Source organism: Fusarium subglutinans (assembly GCF_013396075.1).
Source record: "Fusarium subglutinans strain NRRL 66333 chromosome Unknown NRRL66333_c0000060, whole genome shotgun sequence".
NCBI classification, from domain to species: domain Eukaryota; kingdom Fungi; phylum Ascomycota; class Sordariomycetes; order Hypocreales; family Nectriaceae; genus Fusarium; species Fusarium subglutinans.
In genome coordinates this window covers 124,702-144,339 of record NW_023502123.1, presented here as the reverse complement: position 1 = coordinate 144,339, position 19,638 = coordinate 124,702, and the positions used below count along the sequence as shown (strand labels likewise).

The 19,638-nt window shown below is 49.7% G+C and overlaps 9 protein-coding genes across 9 annotated transcripts; 3 read left to right on the top strand and 6 right to left on the bottom strand.

Moving 5' to 3' along the window:
* Positions 1 to 677: 677 nt before the first annotated feature.
* On the top strand, positions 678 to 1,619 carry FSUBG_5960 (alcohol dehydrogenase Bli-4; the record flags this gene model as incomplete). Its single annotated transcript, XM_036684112.1, has 3 exons — positions 678 to 1,010; positions 1,055 to 1,318; positions 1,440 to 1,619. 3 exons carry the CDS (start codon positions 678 to 680, stop codon positions 1,617 to 1,619), a joined length of 777 nt encoding a protein of 258 aa, XP_036538532.1.
* A 1,041-nt stretch (positions 1,620 to 2,660) lies between these two features.
* On the bottom strand, positions 2,661 to 3,464 carry FSUBG_5959 (nad dependent epimerase dehydratase family; the record flags this gene model as incomplete). The annotated part of the gene is made up of 5 exons (XM_036684110.1): positions 2,661 to 2,702; positions 2,872 to 2,988; positions 3,033 to 3,145; positions 3,199 to 3,357; positions 3,410 to 3,464. The coding sequence occupies 5 exons, from the start codon at positions 3,462 to 3,464 to the stop codon at positions 2,661 to 2,663; spliced, it is 486 nt and encodes a 161-aa protein (XP_036538531.1).
* A 1,082-nt stretch (positions 3,465 to 4,546) lies between these two features.
* On the top strand, positions 4,547 to 5,638 carry FSUBG_5958 (uncharacterized protein; the record flags this gene model as incomplete). The annotated part of the gene is made up of 1 exon (XM_036684109.1): positions 4,547 to 5,638. One exon carries the CDS (start codon positions 4,547 to 4,549, stop codon positions 5,636 to 5,638), a length of 1,092 nt encoding a protein of 363 aa, XP_036538530.1.
* A 375-nt stretch (positions 5,639 to 6,013) lies between these two features.
* FSUBG_5957 (uncharacterized protein) lies at positions 6,014 to 6,703 on the bottom strand (the record flags this gene model as incomplete). Its single annotated transcript, XM_036684108.1, has 1 exon — positions 6,014 to 6,703. One exon carries the CDS (start codon positions 6,701 to 6,703, stop codon positions 6,014 to 6,016), a length of 690 nt encoding a protein of 229 aa, XP_036538529.1.
* Positions 6,704 to 7,268: 565 nt separating this feature from the next.
* On the bottom strand, positions 7,269 to 7,880 carry FSUBG_5956 (uncharacterized protein; the record flags this gene model as incomplete). Its single annotated transcript, XM_036684107.1, has 1 exon — positions 7,269 to 7,880. One exon carries the CDS (start codon positions 7,878 to 7,880, stop codon positions 7,269 to 7,271), a length of 612 nt encoding a protein of 203 aa, XP_036538528.1.
* A 543-nt stretch (positions 7,881 to 8,423) lies between these two features.
* FSUBG_5955 (uncharacterized protein) lies at positions 8,424 to 10,744 on the bottom strand (the record flags this gene model as incomplete). The annotated part of the gene is made up of 3 exons (XM_036684106.1): positions 8,424 to 8,524; positions 8,656 to 10,157; positions 10,449 to 10,744. 3 exons carry the CDS (start codon positions 10,742 to 10,744, stop codon positions 8,424 to 8,426), a joined length of 1,899 nt encoding a protein of 632 aa, XP_036538527.1.
* A 2,823-nt stretch (positions 10,745 to 13,567) lies between these two features.
* On the bottom strand, positions 13,568 to 14,477 carry FSUBG_5954 (uncharacterized protein; the record flags this gene model as incomplete). Its single annotated transcript, XM_036684105.1, has 2 exons — positions 13,568 to 14,368; positions 14,463 to 14,477. 2 exons carry the CDS (start codon positions 14,475 to 14,477, stop codon positions 13,568 to 13,570), a joined length of 816 nt encoding a protein of 271 aa, XP_036538526.1.
* Positions 14,478 to 16,461: 1,984 nt separating this feature from the next.
* On the bottom strand, positions 16,462 to 17,471 carry FSUBG_5953 (TBP-associated factor IIF; the record flags this gene model as incomplete). Its single annotated transcript, XM_036684104.1, has 2 exons — positions 16,462 to 16,833; positions 16,881 to 17,471. 2 exons carry the CDS (start codon positions 17,469 to 17,471, stop codon positions 16,462 to 16,464), a joined length of 963 nt encoding a protein of 320 aa, XP_036538525.1.
* A 718-nt stretch (positions 17,472 to 18,189) lies between these two features.
* Positions 18,190 to 19,304, top strand: FSUBG_5952 (GTP cyclohydrolase I; the record flags this gene model as incomplete). The annotated part of the gene is made up of 4 exons (XM_036684103.1): positions 18,190 to 18,523; positions 18,573 to 18,838; positions 18,889 to 18,927; positions 18,999 to 19,304. 4 exons carry the CDS (start codon positions 18,190 to 18,192, stop codon positions 19,302 to 19,304), a joined length of 945 nt encoding a protein of 314 aa, XP_036538524.1.
* Between the last annotated feature and the right edge of the window lie 334 nt (positions 19,305 to 19,638).

Below are 19,638 nucleotides of genomic sequence, written 5' to 3'. Positions count from 1 at the left end.
TGTACGATTTCTTGATGGTAGGTAGCTTGGTAAGTGCTGATTGTTGATGTTTGATGGTACTGTAAGGGGAAGTCTGAGAGAAGAGACGTGAGAATGGTTCTTTATACCTGCAGCACACACGCTGCATCGACATTTCTTCTAAGGAAGGAATTAGAATTCTCAATTTATAAGCAACGGACTTTCAAGAATAGCTTGTAAGGCCGTGATGATGGCGTATGATATTCGTATATAAGCGCGAAATCATAGTTTGTCGGTCTACCTCGCACTTTTCCATCTTTTCCGATGTGCGAGGCTTTAGCTTAAACGCGACCGGCACTTGCAACTCCAGTAGAATAGACGCGTGGGCTGATATCGGTGCCGGTGCATTAACGAAGCCGTCGTGTAGAGGAGTTCGCGCTTGTGGTTGTCCGTATGTGAGGAGTCCGGATGGCTAGCTCGAAGCAGCTCTAGCGTTGGTTTCGATTAGGGAATAGAAATGGAACTAGCTGTCACTTCAGGGCCCACACGTTGAAACTCAAACTACATATGTTTCTACAACCAAGTGATATTCTCTCAAGGTTGATTAGTATAAATGCCAGTGAAGTCAGTGAATAAATAAGTGGCGTTCCCTTAGCGACAGTGCCGTATGATACTTTATGCAATACTGCTTTAACAAACGTGAGCTACGGATCTCAACAATGACAAAAGGCGTCTCTTTCAGCCCAGACAAAGACATCCCTGACCTCTCAGGAAAAGTGATACTAGTCACAGGAGGCAATACCGGGCTAGGCTTTGAAGTCATCTATCAGTTATCAAAGCACAAGCCCAAGCACATCTACCTCGCAGCCAGGTCAGAAGAAAAAGCAAACGAAGCTATCAAAACACTCCGCGAGAAGCATCCCAATGCAGGACCCATTACCTTCTTTCAACTTGACCTAGGCTCTTTTGCGAGCATCAAGGCAGCTGCAGCTTCATTCAGATCCATGTCTGACAGATTGGACATCTTGATCAACAACGCTGGGATCATGGCAGTACCAGAAGGTCTGACGGAGAATGGATAACTTATGAAATCCAGTTCGGGACAAATCATCTCGGTCCCGCGCTCTTCACAACCCTTCTCCTTCCAACCCTCAAAGCAACCGCCACCATATCTACCGACGCAAGAGTTATCTTCCTCAGCTCTGAACTTGAAAACATGGCACCTAAGAACTCCTATCTCTTGGATGAACTGAAAACTACTTTGTCCAAGTTCTCAACATGGACTCGTTACGGCCAGTCGAAGCTTGCAGCTGTGCATTACGCCCAGGCACTAGCAAATCACAACCCGGACCTCAAAGTTGTGAGTATCCATCCGGGAGTCATTGCAACGAACCTTTGCGGTCCCGTTGTTAGAGACTATAATTTTTTTGATGGCCGCGTTATTCAAAGTTGCTATGAAATTCGTTACTGTGAGTATCGAGGAAGGGACTCTGAATCATCTGTGGACGGCAACTAGTCCTGATGTGAAGTCAGGTGTTTTTTCCTTTCCTGTCGGTGTACAGGGGAAGGGTTCGTCGTTGAGCAAGAACAGTAAGCTTCGTGATCAGCTTTGGGAGTGGACGCAGAAAGAGCTCGAACCGCATGTTACGGCGGGATATTAAGGGGTCTGATTATAGCTGAAGCAGACGCATGGAGAGTGTTAGAGACGAACTTGTTAATGTACTGAGTAATGAGAGAGGCTGGGGAGATGGGATTTACTGGCGAACTCTAGTGTTCTGATATGGGACTTGAAGTGAGAGCAAATTATGAGATTAGCGGCTGGGCATGGGGTTTACTCCACTCTATAATAACATCACTATTCTTCGCTATGCAACCTTTAAACCCGTGAGGCAACAAAGATGAGTGTTATACCACATCAACTATACAGGGAAAGCTTAGAAGCACACATACACCCTATGATATCCTACGCTTTTCTGAGAAGTGGGAGATAGCAACTGTGCTTCTAGACTTTGCTGGAGTCATCCAGTTATCTGAGATTTAAGAGCATGCTTGCATAAAGTTGTGCAGGGTAGCAATACGTTTTCAGGGCTGGGTAATATCAGCGTGCCCTCCCAACAGCAGCAAACAGAGATTCAACCAGACTACTCTTTGCCTTGCCTAACTCAACAACATCCACAATCTCAGCATCTACATTCTTCAGAAACCGCTCTCTATCCCATTTAGGTTTCCACCAATACTCTGTGGACGCGTCGCCGTGAAATGGCCCCTACGACGTACGTCAGAACCTCCCTCGACATATAAAGGAGTAGCTTACCCGGATTTATAAAGAATACTCAGAAACTCAACTGGTACATCGAATGCTTCCGCAGTGAATTCATCACTGGGGTACACATCGGGCTTATCGTTTGTCAACAAGGCCCCGAGCTTTCATAGCTGCGGCGAGGTGGTCTTGAAATTCCCACATGTCCAAGTTGTGAGCGACTGCAAAGTAATATCCCTCTTTTCCACTGGGTATTTCTTCCCTATTAAGAGCGGCATGTATGATTCGACAGTACAAGGCAGTCAGGTCACTGATGTGAACAGCTTGTAACGACTACAATTTGTCAGCCTTCGCAGAAACATGTGTATCAGAGAGCTTACAATATTCTCATCGAATTTGTATACTTTTCCAGGTTTGAGGCTCGCTTTTATCAGGCCTGGTATCACGACGGAGAGTTGATTCCACGGGCCAGTTCCTCTTCCATCTTGTTCAATAATTAGTATCAATCAAGGAAAAGGGTATGGATTTGCTCACAGACGATAGAAGGTACAACAATGAATGGTATAACGCCTTGGTCTTGTGCATGTTCTATGACCGTCACATCCGTCTTGAAATGTCAGCCTCTTATACGTAGGCCGTACAGGCTGACTCACCTTTCGGACTGGATACGAGTCTGCAAACTCCTTTTCCGTCTCGAATACCGCATCTGTATCTGTGTTGATGGTGCGTGGCCAGCCTGAGTTTGCGTAGAATGCACTCAGCCCTGAGGTCTAGTGATGTGAGAAGCCATACTTAAACCAGCTGAAGAACCTACATGGACGAAGTATGTTGGCTTCCCAGTTGCCTCCTTTTGTTTTTCCAGACTGTTTATCAAATGGAGAGTTAGCCCCGGATCGATGGAGTTCGCAGCGTGTACAATGACACTGACTAGTAGAGGCGGCTATCAGTACACGTCTTTTTATTCTGTAGCAGTTTGTTACTTTTGTGAGAGGATATTTCGTTGACAACAGCCTGTTCATCTGATAAATCGAGTTTCAGAACGTTGATTCCATGGATAGAAAGAGCTTTGGCCTGCTCGTCTGTTCTGACTGCAGCAAAGACTTGGTTCTTGGTGATCTCAGGGTGCTTGGATAAAAGATCTGCGACGATGGAACCTCATCTTTGGGCCTATTAGTTACTGGCGAGAGATACTTGGGAAGACGAACATGTAGCCCGCCGCACCGGTGATGAGAATATTTCGAGGCATGGTGCTATCTGGCGTGGAGTGGCTTTGTAGTTGAAGGGGTCTGGATCTTGTTGACTCATTCATGACTTGACATGGACATCTCACAGGTAAGAAACAGAGCCCTTAAAGCCGAACATCCTAGCTGAAACTCTATCGTCTAGGCTTTGGTCTCCTGGACGTTGTTTTAGTCGATCAAACTGTCCGAATAGTGCTTATTTTTCGTATTGGCAGCCACAGATTTATAATGACCAATGAACATGGTGACCCTCACCGGATCAGATGCCGTCCGTCCAGTCAAACACAGATAGATCGTCATCTGAGAAATATGTTTGTTTAGTAATCAGTTGATATTCATGAGCGGTTTAGTCGATTGCTGACATGTCCCGTCGATTGCTGACATGTCCCATCGAAGCTTGCATCACCATATTTGCAGATGGCCAGCCAGGCAAGGCTTGAGATGTTCGTCCTTAATAACGAAAGTAAGTAATCCCAAAGCTTTATAAGCTCATTATGTTGGTCGTTCTGTGATTCAGGATTAAGGCAGGATCATAGAGGCCCTTGTCCCCAATGCACGGTTCAAATACTCTCATGTCAGCACAAATGATCGTCCTTCAGCATTCCCAAAAACAACTCCGTTTCCACCCCATGTCTCATATCCTGCATGTGATATGTATGACAATCACATCGGTCAGATTGAGGCCGCCTATCATAACTGTAGAGCATGAACAAGGCTGGCGGCTGAAAAGATTCTCTACAGGGAAAGAAAACTTATGACCTCGATCCTAAATGACAAAAAGACCTAGGCAACTTGGTACAAGTTTAGGATACCCTTTACTACCTTTTATTTAATGCCCTACATCAAGGTGTGATGCTTTCTTGCTCCCAGAGGAGCCTGTTTATGGTTGAGCGGGAGTAATGAAACCATTGGGCTTACGATCGATCCTGTGAAACGAAGAGGATTTGAGGCTGAAGCTGAAGCTGAAGGATTGGGGTCTGCAGCATGGAACAGACATAAGGCGCGGTTTCCCCCGTTCTGGGAAGCCCTCTTATTCCCACAATACGACACTCTCAGCTGTGATCAAGCTGTCATCTCGACCTCCAAGATGGCCGCTACTCCAACAAGGCGGGGCAGCCTGAGCTTCATGCAATTCATCGCCGCCATCCTCCCTTTCATCCCGCCAACAACAGCCCTCCAACGCTCAAATAAACAATTCCGCGACTTCTTCCCAGCATGGGAGCCCCTACTAAAAGACCAACTCAAATACAACTGCTCCGCCGAAATACAAGCATACCTCAACATATCCGGCCCCGCCCTTCGTCCTGGCTACCGTGTCATAGACTGCATCCTCAACACCATGCCCGAGTTCAGAAAAGCAGAGCTAGCTTCTGCTGCTGTCATTCTTGGTCTCGCACCATCAGTCCTTCAACTCTTGAGTGCTTCGTATCTTGACACGGCGATATTGGCGTATCGAAGACCGGGACTGGCGGCGTTGTTGGCGATGTGTAGCTCTGGGGTGAAGCCGCTCTCGGCGTCGGATTACGATGACTTTATCACCAACATGGGCGCCGAGTCTTCCACTACCTTTTCTGTACCGCGGTTTGTTGGAGCGAAGGGGATTGTTTCGTTGGTGGAGTACATCATCGCCGTTGCATCCGTCGCAAACAATGCATACCTCACATACCAACTCTGCCTTCAAGCAGTATGCACATTCGCCCCAGCCGAAGACTTCCTCCCCGCCATCTGGACTGCTGCCGCACTAGCAATCCATCTGTTTGGGTACGCCGCCGCACGATTAAAAATGACCACCGAGACGAAAAGCGCGTGGGAAGAGAGAGGAAGGCTGTGGTCTGAACTCACACCAACAGCATGGCAGTCAAAGCTTCACATCAAAGCTAGCAGACGACATACGGGCTGGTTCCTCACTCTCGCTTCAGCGCTGTACGTAGGCGATTGCCTCCAAGCCCTCTTTGGAACGCTTATCCTATCGAGTTTGGTGTTTATTAGTGTGAGGGACTCTGCGATAATTGTCATCAGATTAATGGGGAGTGCTCTGTTCGCAAGGCTGATACTGATTTATGAAGTGGCGGGCCTGAATATGGATGGCGAGGGATATGCAGCATCTGAGAGCACCATCTACTTAGAGTCTCTTGAGCAGAATGAGCAAAGCTTGGGAGTATCCAGGGGCTTCTCATGATCATGTACGCCAAAACATGACCCCTCAAGACCAATCTTGATCGCTGACGCTATTTCTGGTCATTCACCAATCATGACTAAGACCTTGGTGATGCTCTGAATTGACTCTTGTGATAGTATTGCTAATAGACTCGCTATTGTGATCGATTCGCTCAACTCTCCTCCCGCATAACAAGCCACGGACATGATCAACCCTCAAACGAAGACACGATAATGAAACGTAACACAAAGACGTGCTCGTAGCGATAACCATTACAAACAAGGTCAAACGAATCCGAACCATACCTTGCCCGCTCTGCCCAAGACACAGCCAGCCTCCCTCATGCGATTTGGTCTGGGTGACCGAAAGGACCCTATTGGTATGAGTATTGTTGGACTATGGGACCGCATTCGCATTATTGTCCTTGCTCTGATCGTCAAGGTATTTAGGTAGTAATTCTTTTCGCACAAGCATTTCTCCCGCGGCCTCTAGCACAGCTATTGCTTCCGGTGAAAATAGTGGCCGAGATTCGTGGTGGCATTGTGAATCCGTACTATTCTGGTCCCCAACGGTCTCAGTATCGTTAATTTGCGGAACACCATCTGAAGAATCGCCGACTTTCTGGTTTTCTTCCGTTGGATCGCTGTGTGTAGAGGATTCAGTCCTCGCGGTGCTGTGTGACCCTGTTTCGCTGTCTTGTTGGGAGGTACCATCTGAAGGAGTGTGGGTGCTGACGTCCTCGTTTTCTTCCATTGGATCGTTGTATGGAGGGAATTCAATTGTCGCGGTGCTGTGTGACCCTGGTTCGATGCCTTGCTCAGGGTTGTTTTGCTGGGGGGTATCATCTGAGCCTTCCTCCAATGGAGGGAATGAACTCATCCCGCCGTCTTGCTGGGGGCTGTCTTGCCGAACATCTGACTCAACAGCATCATCGTCTGGCAACTCAATCACTCGCGGAGGCTCGCCACCCTCCAGGTCCTCGTTGATGGGCTGCTCCTCGATTAGCCTGTTGCTCACGGTTGACCCTGCACGGCGTCTTCGGAGGCAGAGGCAGCCGAGGCAGCAGAAAATTGGTTCGAAGAGCATGATTGTGAGGATATTTCTATGATGATAACGAATGTGATGATAATGAATGGGTGGTTTGTGATGAGATGCGTAAGCTTGTTGATGAAATGATGGGCCAAGAAGAGAATGATGGATGTTTGGTTGATGTTTTCGTGGAGGAGGAGATGGACGCTGTTTCTAATGTACTCGGGTCACAGACTTACTCTTACCTCGAGAGGGAAGTGACAGCAATGGGCATCATAAAGGGAAAGTTGGACTCGACGATGGCGTACATGTTATGGTTTGTGCGGTAAAGGGGAAGGTGTATTCGCTTCTAACTCCTCTCTACCTTATGATGCAGTAAGGGTACACTAGCAGCTACGCAAGCAATCGGTTCGGTTCATCCTGCTAGACACTCTTATTTCGCGGTCCTTAAACTCAGCAGTCAGTATCAAGTGTAAGGTAGCAGCTGGAGGTGAGGGCGCTTACTTTACTCTTCGTGTCGGATGAGTGACCTGCGTGCGCTTGCGTGCACACTCCGCGTCCATGGCCTGCAGAATGTCAGTAGCGGTTCCGTTTCTTGTTCAAAGCTTCAATGACCTTGGTATTAGATCAACAAACCAGCCAGGTCAGGATACAGAACTTCCGGGTCGGTCGCAGGCGTGATGGTGGTAGTTGGCTCCGGTGTCGTCTCGTTATTCTCTTTGACATCTTCCTTCTTGGGGCGGTCATCCTCTCCGACGACGGTCTCGTCGTCTCCCACCACAGTTTCATCGTCGTCAGGTGCTTCGACTGCATCAATTGCGCTCTCTGTTGCCACGACATCTTGCTCCTCTGCCGCCTTCAAGACAGACCACGGGATTTCCGTGGAGGTCATACTGGCCCCCGACCCGTTAGGAGGCACAGCGAAGATCACGCTAATCTTTCCTCGTGGGAGCATCTTGTATGCATCGAGAAGACTTTCCGCGTTGTCGATCACGGCTGCATACGTGCCCTCCACCCCAGGGACTTTGGCGACGACGTTCTCCTGGCGCCCCCCACCAAGAGAATTGTTTATGAGGCGCAGTCCGGAGGTCTTCTCGTTGTTGACGGCTCGAAGAGTCATGCTCTCTACCATGGTGATGCCTTTCTGTTCGGTCTCCAGTCGAACATCTTGGTTTTCAGGCTGGTTAGCACGCTTCTTGAGGGCGGCGAATCCGTGGATACGCGGGTGAGGCATCTTGACGAAGAAAGGTTAGAGTTTAGAGTCGTGAAGAAGCTTTGGACAAGTTCTTTTCTCTATATCCGTGATTTACGAGTGTTGAGTGTGTGCAAAGGAGGAACAGGGAGGTTGTGTGGCAGTAGTTGAAGGAGAGGAACACGCCCTATTGTTCAGGAGCTCGGTGAATCTCCCACAAAAACCCCGTACTAGAGCGCGCAACTGGCACGCAGCCGCCCAGCAAATCTCTGTAGCAACAATGCAAAGAGTGAAATACGATTCATTACGCCTAGGCAACATGTGTGGACAAGAACAATGAAATCAGAACAGCAGCAGTTCTTTGCTATCACCCAAGCTTCATGGGCTGTTCTAGTGAACAGATACCAAGATAGGGACCCAAGGAACCCTGGAAAAGGACAATCCGTTGTCCTAAGATTCTATGCATCCACTTGGTGGCCTCTCGAAGCGGAATGGCTACACTTCATCTCGAATCACAAGGCACGCGCTTCTCTACATCTTTAGAGAGTCCCGTCTCACGTTCATATCCAGTCCTTGTCTCACTATCTACGACGTCTTTGACTTGGGAGTGGCCTCAAGTTCGAGAGTGACCTTGACAATAACCTGCACGTCCCACCACAACGAAACTTGAGGATGAGCAAAGAGCACTAAAGTTCTATTAAGGTAGTCTCTGTTCTACAGCTTTGCAATGATCAAAGAATACCTCATTCTGCCCCCCTGAGCCTAGAGGTTCAAAATTTAGTTTCCCAAAACTCATCGCTATTCTTCGCATCCCTACCTCCCTTCATCGCCCGAACCCTTTCCATTTCTCCTTCGACTTCGGCCCATACTCCACCAGGAATCCAAGTCCAGTTGCAAACAGTGGTTCCCCCATTTCCCAAGCGCTTCAGATGCGTATAAACACCATATACCCTCTTTTCTTGGCTGAAAAGGTAGTCCCAATCAATCACCGCTAGATTCAGGTTGGGTTGGAAAGATTTCTTGGTCATAAAGTCGTACAGCCTGGGCAACTCCTTCCCTCCCAATTTCCTTTTCGTTTTGGTTGCAAAGGCCACTTGGTGTGAATACGCCTGCAGCAGGTGACGCGATACCTGGTTGTAGTTTTCTTCATTCGCATATGCCCGAATGGTGTCTAATTCCTGTACTTCCATTTCGTTCACGCGTAAGCTTCTATGGATGGCCCGACCGAATGCCGAAAACCGTGAGGATGCAGCTGTGAGAACCCGAATGTTACCCTCAGCCAAAGGGGTAGTGACACGAGGGCACGGTTCGTCGGTTTCATCGGCATCAATCATGCCCGCTAAGCCTGCGGTTGCCCACAGAGTGCTGCGATGTACCCAGGGGCCGGCGTCGTTTTCCAGAGAGCATTGGTTCAAACATCCTTGTATTGCGGTCTTGATTTTCAAGTCAAGTCTCTGGACATGGAGTATTTCCAGAGCTTCATTTGCCGCGGTTAACATCGGGGCAAGGTGTACTTTTATCATGGTGACCAAAGGGGTTGTATTCAGGGTGAGGAAATGGGCGACACGCGAGTCGTAATCGACCAGCGACAAAAGAGGATAGAATGCATCAGCGCTGAATGATGCATTTGGTAATCGAGGTGTATTTCCCCTACTTATCGTAAGTCCTTGGAAGAGAAAGCGATCCCGTATATGATTGAAAACATCATCTCTCTTTCGAACGATGTTTATCAAGTCCCAAACGCTAGGGGGCCATTCGGTATAATCTAGGAGGGCAGCCATGAACCCTTCGGCTTGTTCATTTCGGATTTTCATTCGACGCTCTGTCGCGCGATGCTTGAGGAAGTGATCGAGGCACAGAACATCAGGAGGATGATAACTCTGAACCCGTAAACGCCAAGACAGCTGCTGAATTTCTTCCGACTCTGAGATCCACAGAAACGTGTGTAATAATTGATGAGAGCGGCGATCGAAGATGACTCGACTAATCGTAGGACTCGCAAAAATGCTGACACTGTAGCAGGAAGGCAAGAGTTCAGCTATTCTCGAGTTTGCATCCATATGAATCATCTGTAGTTGGGCTCCGGGCTGTTTCAACTGTGCTGGAATAGAAGGATAGTGCGCTTTTGTGGTGGATGTTGTCATCCAAGGATCCCATTGTGATGGCACGATGTTGCCTTCATCCTGGTCCTCGGCATCATGCATCGCATCTCGAAAACGTAGGCATAGACTCCCAGAGTCGTTAGACACTGTGCCATACCGAAGCAGATCTGATGGTACGTCTTTGAGAATCACAGGCTGTGCTGGGTGGGGTTCATATCTTGTAACCAAGAATTCGGAAATGGTCCCGTAGAGGCCAACATATTTGTGGAATAGCTGTCTAGTGACTGGATGGATGCTTTCCCAAGATACAGTTGCTACCTTTATATGCAAGGAACGTTGGACATTTGTTTTCTGTCGGGCGAATGTCGTGATGGTAGCCAATGCTAGGGCATAGTCTGCCGAATAGTCAGGGTCGGCCTCGAGGAGAAAGATTATTCGGTCTGAACTTTCGTCGGGCATTTTCTCCTATTTTCTTTCCTGGTAGCCAATCCCGAGATAATTTACATACTCGCGGTATGTCTCAACCGTCAGCGTAGGTTGATGTTGGCCTTTCTTGAGTTGAAGGTTCGGTGACCAAGACCCTTGACCTGTGACCACTGCATCCCTCTTGAAGTCGGGAAGAACCTGGACAATAATGGTACGGCGGTGATCAATAATTCGAGGCGATTCAAGGATTTTCTTTGGGAGTTGGATTGCCTTGGCTGAAGCTAGAGGCCCTTCGATATGACCAAAGGTCAGGCGTTCGTTTGGGTTGTCGTCAATGACCCATGTGATAACTTCGTCAAGCAGCCAAAAGAAGCTCATATTGTCATAAGACGGTTGAAAATAGATGTGTCTTGATAGGATATTATTGGGATGATTTATGGATGCGTCCTGGTGTAAGATAGATGGATGGATGGATGGATTGAAGAATGATGATGTTTGTGGGAAGTCTTCTTATGAGGTCAGTGTTGGAAAGCCAAGGTACCTGACCTACCCTGGTGAGGAAGGCTGCCTCGATGGAAGGAAAGAACTTGCTACGAGATGACGATTACACTGCTCCCGATCAAGCAAGGCCAAGAGCCATGGGGAATTGAACAAAAGTTTACAGTCTTTTTGTTCGTCTGCACTCACTTTGGTCGCTTTGTTGGGTGTTGCTTGGAGTCGGCAATAGCCTCAAATCTCAAATCACCTCAACCACAGCTATGCCGCCACCAAGCACAGCCGAGCGATCGGCGTGGCTCTTCTTTAAACCATATCTCGTTACTTTTTTCAAGCCCTTTCTACTACAAGTAATGCTTCCGCGGATGAGCGACGTTGAATTAGAATGGGATTAGAGGCTGGATGCACTGCCACCACCAATTATGGAACCAACTTGTTGGCGAGGCCGCGCGGCCATCTTAGCCCTCGGCAACATTTAAACTTGGAACCCTCCCGCGAAATCGTTGCGAGTGAGATTTCGAAGGCTTTTGGTTCGTTGGTCTTTTGAACTTTGTGTCCCTCGATATAGTTCTATGGCTGTTACAGTACCGATGAACAGTCGGGCGAGTGCCTGTACTGTTGTTGGACCTCGACTTACACGAACAAACCTCTCCCTTCAACCCACCTGAACAATGCAACAACTGCACAGAGCCCTCTTCTTCTCCAACCCTTCACAACGAAACAAGGCCAAGGACCTCTCAACCTTGCCCGGAAGACAACCCGAAGCCACACCTTGAGACAATTAAGCTTATTTGAACCAAGCGAGTCCCCTAGCGAGTCCACCAATCATGCACCAAAATCTCACCCACGGAGTCTTGACCCCCTTGTCAACGCATGCGATGACGATCGATACGGTGGCTTACAGGGGTTAGCACCCACTTTCCTGTCCCTGGCAGGGCCTGAAGCTACGGTGACTGTCACTGGCGTGTACCGATTGGTATGCTCCCACGACGTCATGAATTTGATGCTTGCAAGCGCGGCTCGTTCAAGACCACACATCACCGACTTTTCTATCTGGCTCCCTTCTTCTTCAATTGTATTCCTCTATTTTCATTTTAAAGGTATCTCTTGTTTGTTCAAGACAGACTCTGTCATTCGGGATTTCCAGGTTGGCCCCCATCGTGGCAGGAACATGGTCGCGTGCCCACTTCCCGTTCTTCTGGATGCCCTTTTCCTGCTTGACTGCGCTTTCTGCTCGACCTCTCTTCTTCAAGGAACTCATTCTTCCTCATCCTCGTTCTTTTCTCTGGCCTTCTTCACCTTTGATCTGCTACACCGATTCTTGCCAAGCCTTCACCTCAGCACAGAACGCACCAGGCAACACCCCCTTTAGTTCACCTGCAGCCTCGCCCCTGCCAACCTCGACAATTCCGCGGACATCTCACACCCACCCAGCAACCACCAACGGCCAAAGACAGCAAACCACAGCAAAATCTACCATATCCCACTCGGCCGAGAGATTACCAAGCCTTTCTTATCTAATCTCATTTCCAAACCTTGCAGTTCTATGGGTCAATATGACGCCGGTGTGGATCAACAACTGGATCCCGGTTCTCTCGGCCTGGGAGGTCTCCAATATCAGTGGTTGACAAGAGAACTTCACTGAAAGTGGTTTCTCCTGCGATGCAAGTCTCAGGTAAGATATCATAAACAAGGGAACTCTTGAGGAGTTCATTATGGCATCTCTTGATTGGGGAAAAAACTCCTCAATTGGACACTCAAATTTATGATATCTCACCCGACTCTCATCAAATTTCTGGGTTTTGTTGCCTCCTCTAAACAAGCCGTTTACGGTTATGAGGTCTACACTTGAAGCAAGAAGGTGCTGTCAGTCTGACGTTTATTCGTGTGGCTAATTGTTGCTTCTGTCTCGTGTTCGTCTCAACACATCAAGATGTTGAGAATCCTTCCTCCAACGACCTTCGAGATACGCCCTCCAACTCGCGCGGTTAAAACATGTTCCCCGCCTTCTTGGAGTCTTTTGTCCTTGCAAGCTTATATCTCCACCTGGCGGCCTCCCATCTGAGCGACTAGAGACAGCCCTACTTATACCCGACCATCTCACGCCCAGAGTTTGCCATGCCAGGCAAGATTTCAACTTCAATCGCCAAGATGCACAGCCTCCCCCGGATTTGGTCGATACCCTCGATATCGCTTTTCTCGACAACGGCGACCTGAAGCCAATTCTAATCTGTCCCAACTCCAAAACTCGGTATCTGTCGTATCTCGCCAGCGACTTGTATCGTTAATCATGTATCGAAACTCTTCCAATGCGAGTATTCGTTGCCAACGTCTGCTCGATGGCAGCATTGCTTCCATCCCTTCTGTTTTCGGTTCTGATCCTGGATTGAGCACCATTGATATCAACCTGGGCCATCCCCCCTGGACATTGAGGCTGGTGTCGAGACGTTCGTTAGCCTGTGCTTGTGTCGGGTAGTGCCTGGCCACGCGTACAACGAGACAAAGGCAAGGCTACCTTTTATGGTGTCGTTCAGTGAGCTCAACGCCTTCAAAAACTCCGTTCTCCTTCCGCTTCTTGGTATCTCTTTTTACGAATTCGCTGCCGGACTCCTCAACCATATTCCCTTGATGGACTGTGCTGTCAAATATGTACGTTGGTATGGATACTTGTTGTGCCGTATTCCAGCTGTATCCGTTCTTCTGGCTTCACGGAGATGTCGAATAAGTTCGACTAGGGGTTGTACGTGACGACGCTGGGGAACTCTGTCCTAGTATTGACGGGCTCGGTACACGAAGGCTATCGGCATTTGAATGCGTGCGGTGGTGCTTGTTCTTGTCAGGTTCTTGATGTACGCTCGCTGTCGCAAGAACTGAGAGTTTATCGAGGGGATTGGGGTCTGGCCTACCCTGACCGAGGACAAGAGCTGGCAACGCTGGCAACGCTGGCAGAATGTGCGGTTGAGGTCGAGGTTGCAACAGCGGCTGCCGCTGCTCCACTGGTAAAGGGAGTGTTGGTCCACTGGGAAGACCAGCTTTACGAGCGTCTCTCTTGATCCCTACGACGGCGTCCACCACATCTCGAGTACTCGTCTTCTCTGGTGCGATATGGGGAGGCAGTAACGTTGACCTCGGAGGTTCTGCTGAGTGTCCTCTTGACAGAGGCTGAAGAGGAATCTTGGGTGTTGCAGCGAGAAGTGGCTGACCAGAGGTCGACTGTGAAATCGTTGCCTTTGCGGCTTCTGAAGCGGGTTGGTCGGGAAAGCTCTGCAAGAACTTTTCAACGTCCTCATTAGTGATGCCGTGGTACCCCAGCAGGATTTTTAGGCGTGAGTTTTCGACAGCAACACTGCGAGCTGCTTGTTGCATCTCCAACGTCGCTTCAACGCCTCGGCGCTCATAGTCTTGAAGTTTCTTCTGCAGACCTTCGACATACTCCTTGTGTCGTGCACGGGACCGTCGTTGGTTGTCACGGATCCGGACAGCTGATGGGTTTGCTGAGCCCTCCTTCTGCAGGGGAATGTGTCAGACAAAGTACACTCACTGCAAAACAGGACGAACCCGGCTGGCGACGAAGGCCAGCAAGATGAGGATCAGAACTCACCTTTCCTCCTGTCATATTGGCAAATACGGTTCATCTGGATGTCGATCCAAAGTCTAAGCTACGTCAATGATAGCGGCGAAAGCCAGCCCATATGAGGCTTGAGCTCTTGTTGATGTAGGTACCGTTTGACTCGCCAAGCAGGACGCGCGTTGATGGCCAAGCACTGACTTCTTGGCGAAAGATCCATGTCCTGACGGTGCAGATCCAGCCGATGTCAAGGAACGCTAGCGCCAGTCATATTTAAACATATTGAACCATGGCAACCCTATCACGACTTCGTGCGTTGCATTGCTCAATCTGACCTGTTGACTTTATTGGTCTCTTTTCGAGAAGAGCTCCAAAGCTTAACACACCCAGCGTTCCTTGGAGCTCTACAATAATTACAGCATTTCACAGCGACCCGACAAGATCACGCAGGACACATATCACAAGCTGCTTGTGAAACGTTGCTTACAGGCAGAAGCTGGTGGATACACTCGTCGAGTTTTCCGCCCTAACCTCCCTTGACTGAATAGGACCCGAGTGTTACAGGGAGCTACAGGGAGCTCTGTCTCTGATTGCGGGATGCCCAGAGGACTAGGCGCCCCATAATTTTCAACGCATTGCTGGGCTCGCAGCTGCTGCGCCACGGTCTTTCGGTCCAGCCGACCGCCAAGCCAGCCTCTCGGCTCCTCATAGCCGATTAAGCTGCGATGTTGACGATTTAAGGTGATGAAGGGCAAGCTTGAGACCAATCTCCTTGGAGGAGAGACCGCTGTTGCAGGGTCGGTGAGCTCAGGGACAGAATGTCGATTGATGAGTCTAGGCCCTGCAAGGTTTGCCAAGACCAGGTCTGAACTCCTTGGGCGTTGGAGCTGTCACTGAAGGATTCCCCTTCGTCGGGACAATATCTGTTGGTTTTACGAGCTGACCAAACGATGACATGGTGTTCTTGGCCATGCTGAACCGAGGCTGAATATGTAACATTATCCATCAATGATCAGCCTGACCAAGCTTCCAAGGTATCTCCTACAAAAACCCCGTAGGAGTTTCCGCACTTGATAGACAAGGCAAGCGGAGCCCACTGTCAGAGTGTCAAGGTCAAGAGTCGAGACCTCAGCAGCCAAGACTTGGCTCCAATCGATCAAGACTGTTCAACAGCTACAACTTGCACAAAGTGGCTGTGTACGTGCCGACTTTCCCATATGCCCCGCGGTCCCGCTTGGCAAGTCTCATGAGATAGATATTACCGCCGGCCAAGTACGAGCGTTGTATTATCAGCGATCCAAGATGATTCCACTCCACGGAAATTGCTCCCTATCAACAGCAACCACCCCGGCACTCTCTGACTGAATGGCGTGCGCTAAATCGAGCTCCGTCTTACAGCCAACATCCCTTTTCTGCTTGCTAGCTAGCTCCCCACACTCCCAGACTCAGCCGGCAGTCCTTATTTGCCGGGTTTAGAGCGGCTAGTATACGAAGGTCTAAAAGGTACAGGAACGCTTGAATGTCATTCGTGACTTCGTACTCAAGGTTTGTCAATCTGGATAAGTTGTGCCGTGCAAAGCTTTACTTGTTTCGTATGTGATTTGCGCAAGTCCCGATCAACCACGTGGAAATACATCAATGATCAGCCCACTGGATCAATATGAGCAAATTTCGGTCTTTTACGAGTTACAAGGTACTTGTCTGTGATGTGAGTATTCATTCGGGTCATTGTTATTTCCGATAAACGACGTTTCTTGGCATATACTCGTTCACGTTCTTGATTTGGGTAGTATTGTACAAAGTTCTATTTCCTGTTTCGTTTCAGGATTTTTGGGGGTATCATTATTACGCTTGAAAGAATCCATCCCATGTCCGTCCATATCTGCCAAGTCAGGTCCATGTCACTGATCTGGTCCATGTCTTGGCGATCATCCTGTGCAATCTCCTTTCCACTCATCGTGGCTCGCTCTTTTCCTTGCACCGCATTCTCCCTCCTTCATCCTTATCGTAGCCGCCTGTTATTCGTCATAGCTTACTTGAAAAGCCGCTTTCCTGTACGGGTCGAAAAGCGCTCAACTCCATCGCCCTGCTGGGCATGCCAGAGTTGCTGCACGCCTACACCACGGCTCTCTCCAGATAGTCTGTAGCGGCGCCAGGCCTCGCGTAGATGGTCAGGCCGGAGGGGACCGCGCTTGAGGTCAATCTCTTCTTCTGCTGCGGTAGGGTCGTCGTTTGTTGATGGGGGAGGTGTAGGTAGTTCGCTTTGCTTCTCTCCAGCGTGGATCCATTCTCCCTGTACATTGCGAGCGGCTTCGATGATCTCTCCAGCGAAGAGCTTGGCGACGGCTTTGACAGCTGTGCTAACGTTTTGCGGAACCGATTGAGAGACCGTAGCGTTGACGACCTGTAAATGTCAGTATCAAGACTTGACTCTGCGTAAAGATAACATACTCGTTTGACGACACTATCAGCCAATTTAGCTGCACGCCACAGCTCATATCGGTTATACTGCTGAGAATCAAAAGCCTCAACAAGCATAGCTCTCAGTCGAATCTCCTCTTGCTTCTGCTCCTGCGTTCTCGCAACGACATCCTCAAGCGCCATCTCAGCCTTCTCATCATCTTCATCGTCATCCTCCTTCTCCCCACCCTGTCCGCTCACAGCAGTAGGTGCCCGTCCTCCAACAAGACTGGGCGTCTGTTCACGAGCATCATCTGGCTTGGCGTTCTTCGCCTTACGGCCGCGTTTCTTCTTCGGTGCTCCGCTGGCTGTTGTGCTGACTGCACTGCCGCTCACATGCGATTGAGCGTCAACGGAGGGAGACCGCGGGAATGGAGATCCTGCTTCGGGAGGGAAGGATGTTTGGCGGAGAGGGTGAGCGGCGGAGCTGGTTGAGACGGAAGTTTGGGAGGGTTTGCGGCGCTTGAGGGGAGGCGCGGAGCCGTCGAGGGTTGATGGGCGCTTCTTGTTGGGGATCTGGGCGGGTGAAGGGTAGGGCGGGGACATTCCCGATGGAGAGGTTGCGTAGGGCGGCGAAGCCATCGTGATGTGACGGGTTGGTGGTGAAAAGGAGGCTCGAAATGAAAGGCGCTGTGACTAAGCAATGCGATGCAGCCAAGCGAGGTATTCCGAGAAGGCGTTCCTCCAGAAAGATACGTATTTTTCGATATCGGCGTTTTTCGCAAAGTCGTTCGCAAGATGGCGTCTTCTCGTCGTCACGGCTTTCGGAGGATGATCCGGTGCATCAGGCACAAACGCGTCTTGCTATTCCGAACGAACGGACGTGATGTCCAGTCACGTGCGGACCCACATGATCGGACCCACGGCGCCAACGACCGTTTCTGCTTCCCATCCAATTGTAGGTAGTTAGGTACCAACTGAGACGAGACAAAATGAGGTGCTAGGCCGTTGACGTCAAAACAGCTCGTGCTAGACACTGATAAGATAGTGGAAAATAATTGCAGCAGAAGCCCATTCCCCGCGAATCCCGTGGAGCCCCTCTAGATTTTTCGGCGTTTGGATCCGGTCATTGGCTTACATTTGGCGTGAGAGAGACATTTGGACCCTGACTCAATCAATTCGGTTTCCGTACTGTTTGGCTTTCTAGGCTTTTTGAGTCCTGTCGTCAATTATCGCCTGTTTGTTCTCTTGACTCATAAAGAATTAGTGCCTAGTACTTATTCCCCCTCTTTCTCATCTTATCCTTCCTCTCTCTCTAAATTCCCTTTTACTACTCTTCTTCCCAGTTCACATCGCCACCATGCCTACCTCCGAAGACGGAAAGAAGAGATCCCACGACGTCGCAAGCATCTCAGGCTCCTCGTCCAGCAGCGACGACTCCCGCAGGCGCCGTCGCGAGCGCAAGGAGAAGAAGAGGAAGAACGGCAACGCTGTCGCTGTCAATGGCGCAAAGCCCAGTGCCTTCGCCCAGCGTCGCAACAGCTTGGCCAAAGCTTCGCGAGATCCCCGCGATGAACCTCTCCCCAGAAAGCGCCGCTCTGCAGCACCCGAGAGCGTCCCTGAAGAAGAGGGCGCCGTCGTGACGATTAGGTCTCCTAGTCCTGTCATTGACTTCGATGGGCTCAGTCGACCCAGTATGTTTTTACTCTTACCGGTGGTGCTTGCGCTTACTGACGGGTTTAGGTCGTGGAACGAGAGAGCGCAGAGAGGAGACGGAGGAGCAGCAGGCGGCGCGATTGGAACGTATGAGCGGCGCTGTGCGCACTATTCTTGAGTGTGTCGGGGAAGATCCCGATCGCGAGGGTCTTCTCAAAACTCCAGAGCGCTATGCAAAGGCCCTGCTCTTCTTGACCAAGGGATACCAGGACAACATTGAAACCATGGTCAACGAGGCTCTTTTCAGGGAGGGACACAGCGAAATGGTCATTGTGAAGGACATTGAGATCTTTGTAAGTTCTTTTCTTCACTCAATTGCAGAAATGTAGCTAACAATTCCCAGTCTTTGTGCGAGCATCACCTCGTACCATTCACCGGCAAGGTTTGCACTCCTCCTCCGAAATCGCACGAGAATCCAAACAAACAGCTGACTTTTTCCTTTTCCCCCCGCAGATGCACATCGGCTACATCCCCAACGAGACCGTCATCGGCCTATCCAAGCTCCCCCGAATCGCAGAGATGTTCGCCCGCCGTCTGCAGATCCAAGAACGCCTCACCAAGGAAGTCGCCCACGCCATCATGGAGATCCTCAAGCCCCAGGGCGTCGCCGTGGTCATGGAGTCGAGCCACCTGTGCATGGTGATGCGCGGTGTCGAAAAGACCACCACCAGCACCATCACGAGCTGTGTCCTTGGCTGCTTCGAGAAGAAGTCCAAGACGCGCAATGAGTTCCTCAACCTTATTGGTATCAACCGATAAAGTGTAACTTATATACGGACGGTCGCAAACTAGGGCCGAACCGAAGCAATCTTCAACATGCTTATGATGGAAACGATAAGCCTATGAAGAACATTCATCATGTATAGGAAGGGCGCATCTCACGAGACATGCACCGAGTACCATCACCATTGATTTACCTGCATTTACGGCGTTACGGTTCAGGAAAGGTTCTCCTTCAAAGGGCGGTTTTGGGACAAAAGAAAGAAAGAGGCCATGTCTTCAACAAATTCGGTCGGGTCCAAGTTGTCATCAAATTTTCTAGCAAAACAGGCGGGTAGAGCGTTTATTAGCCATTGTCCCATTAGATGTCCGG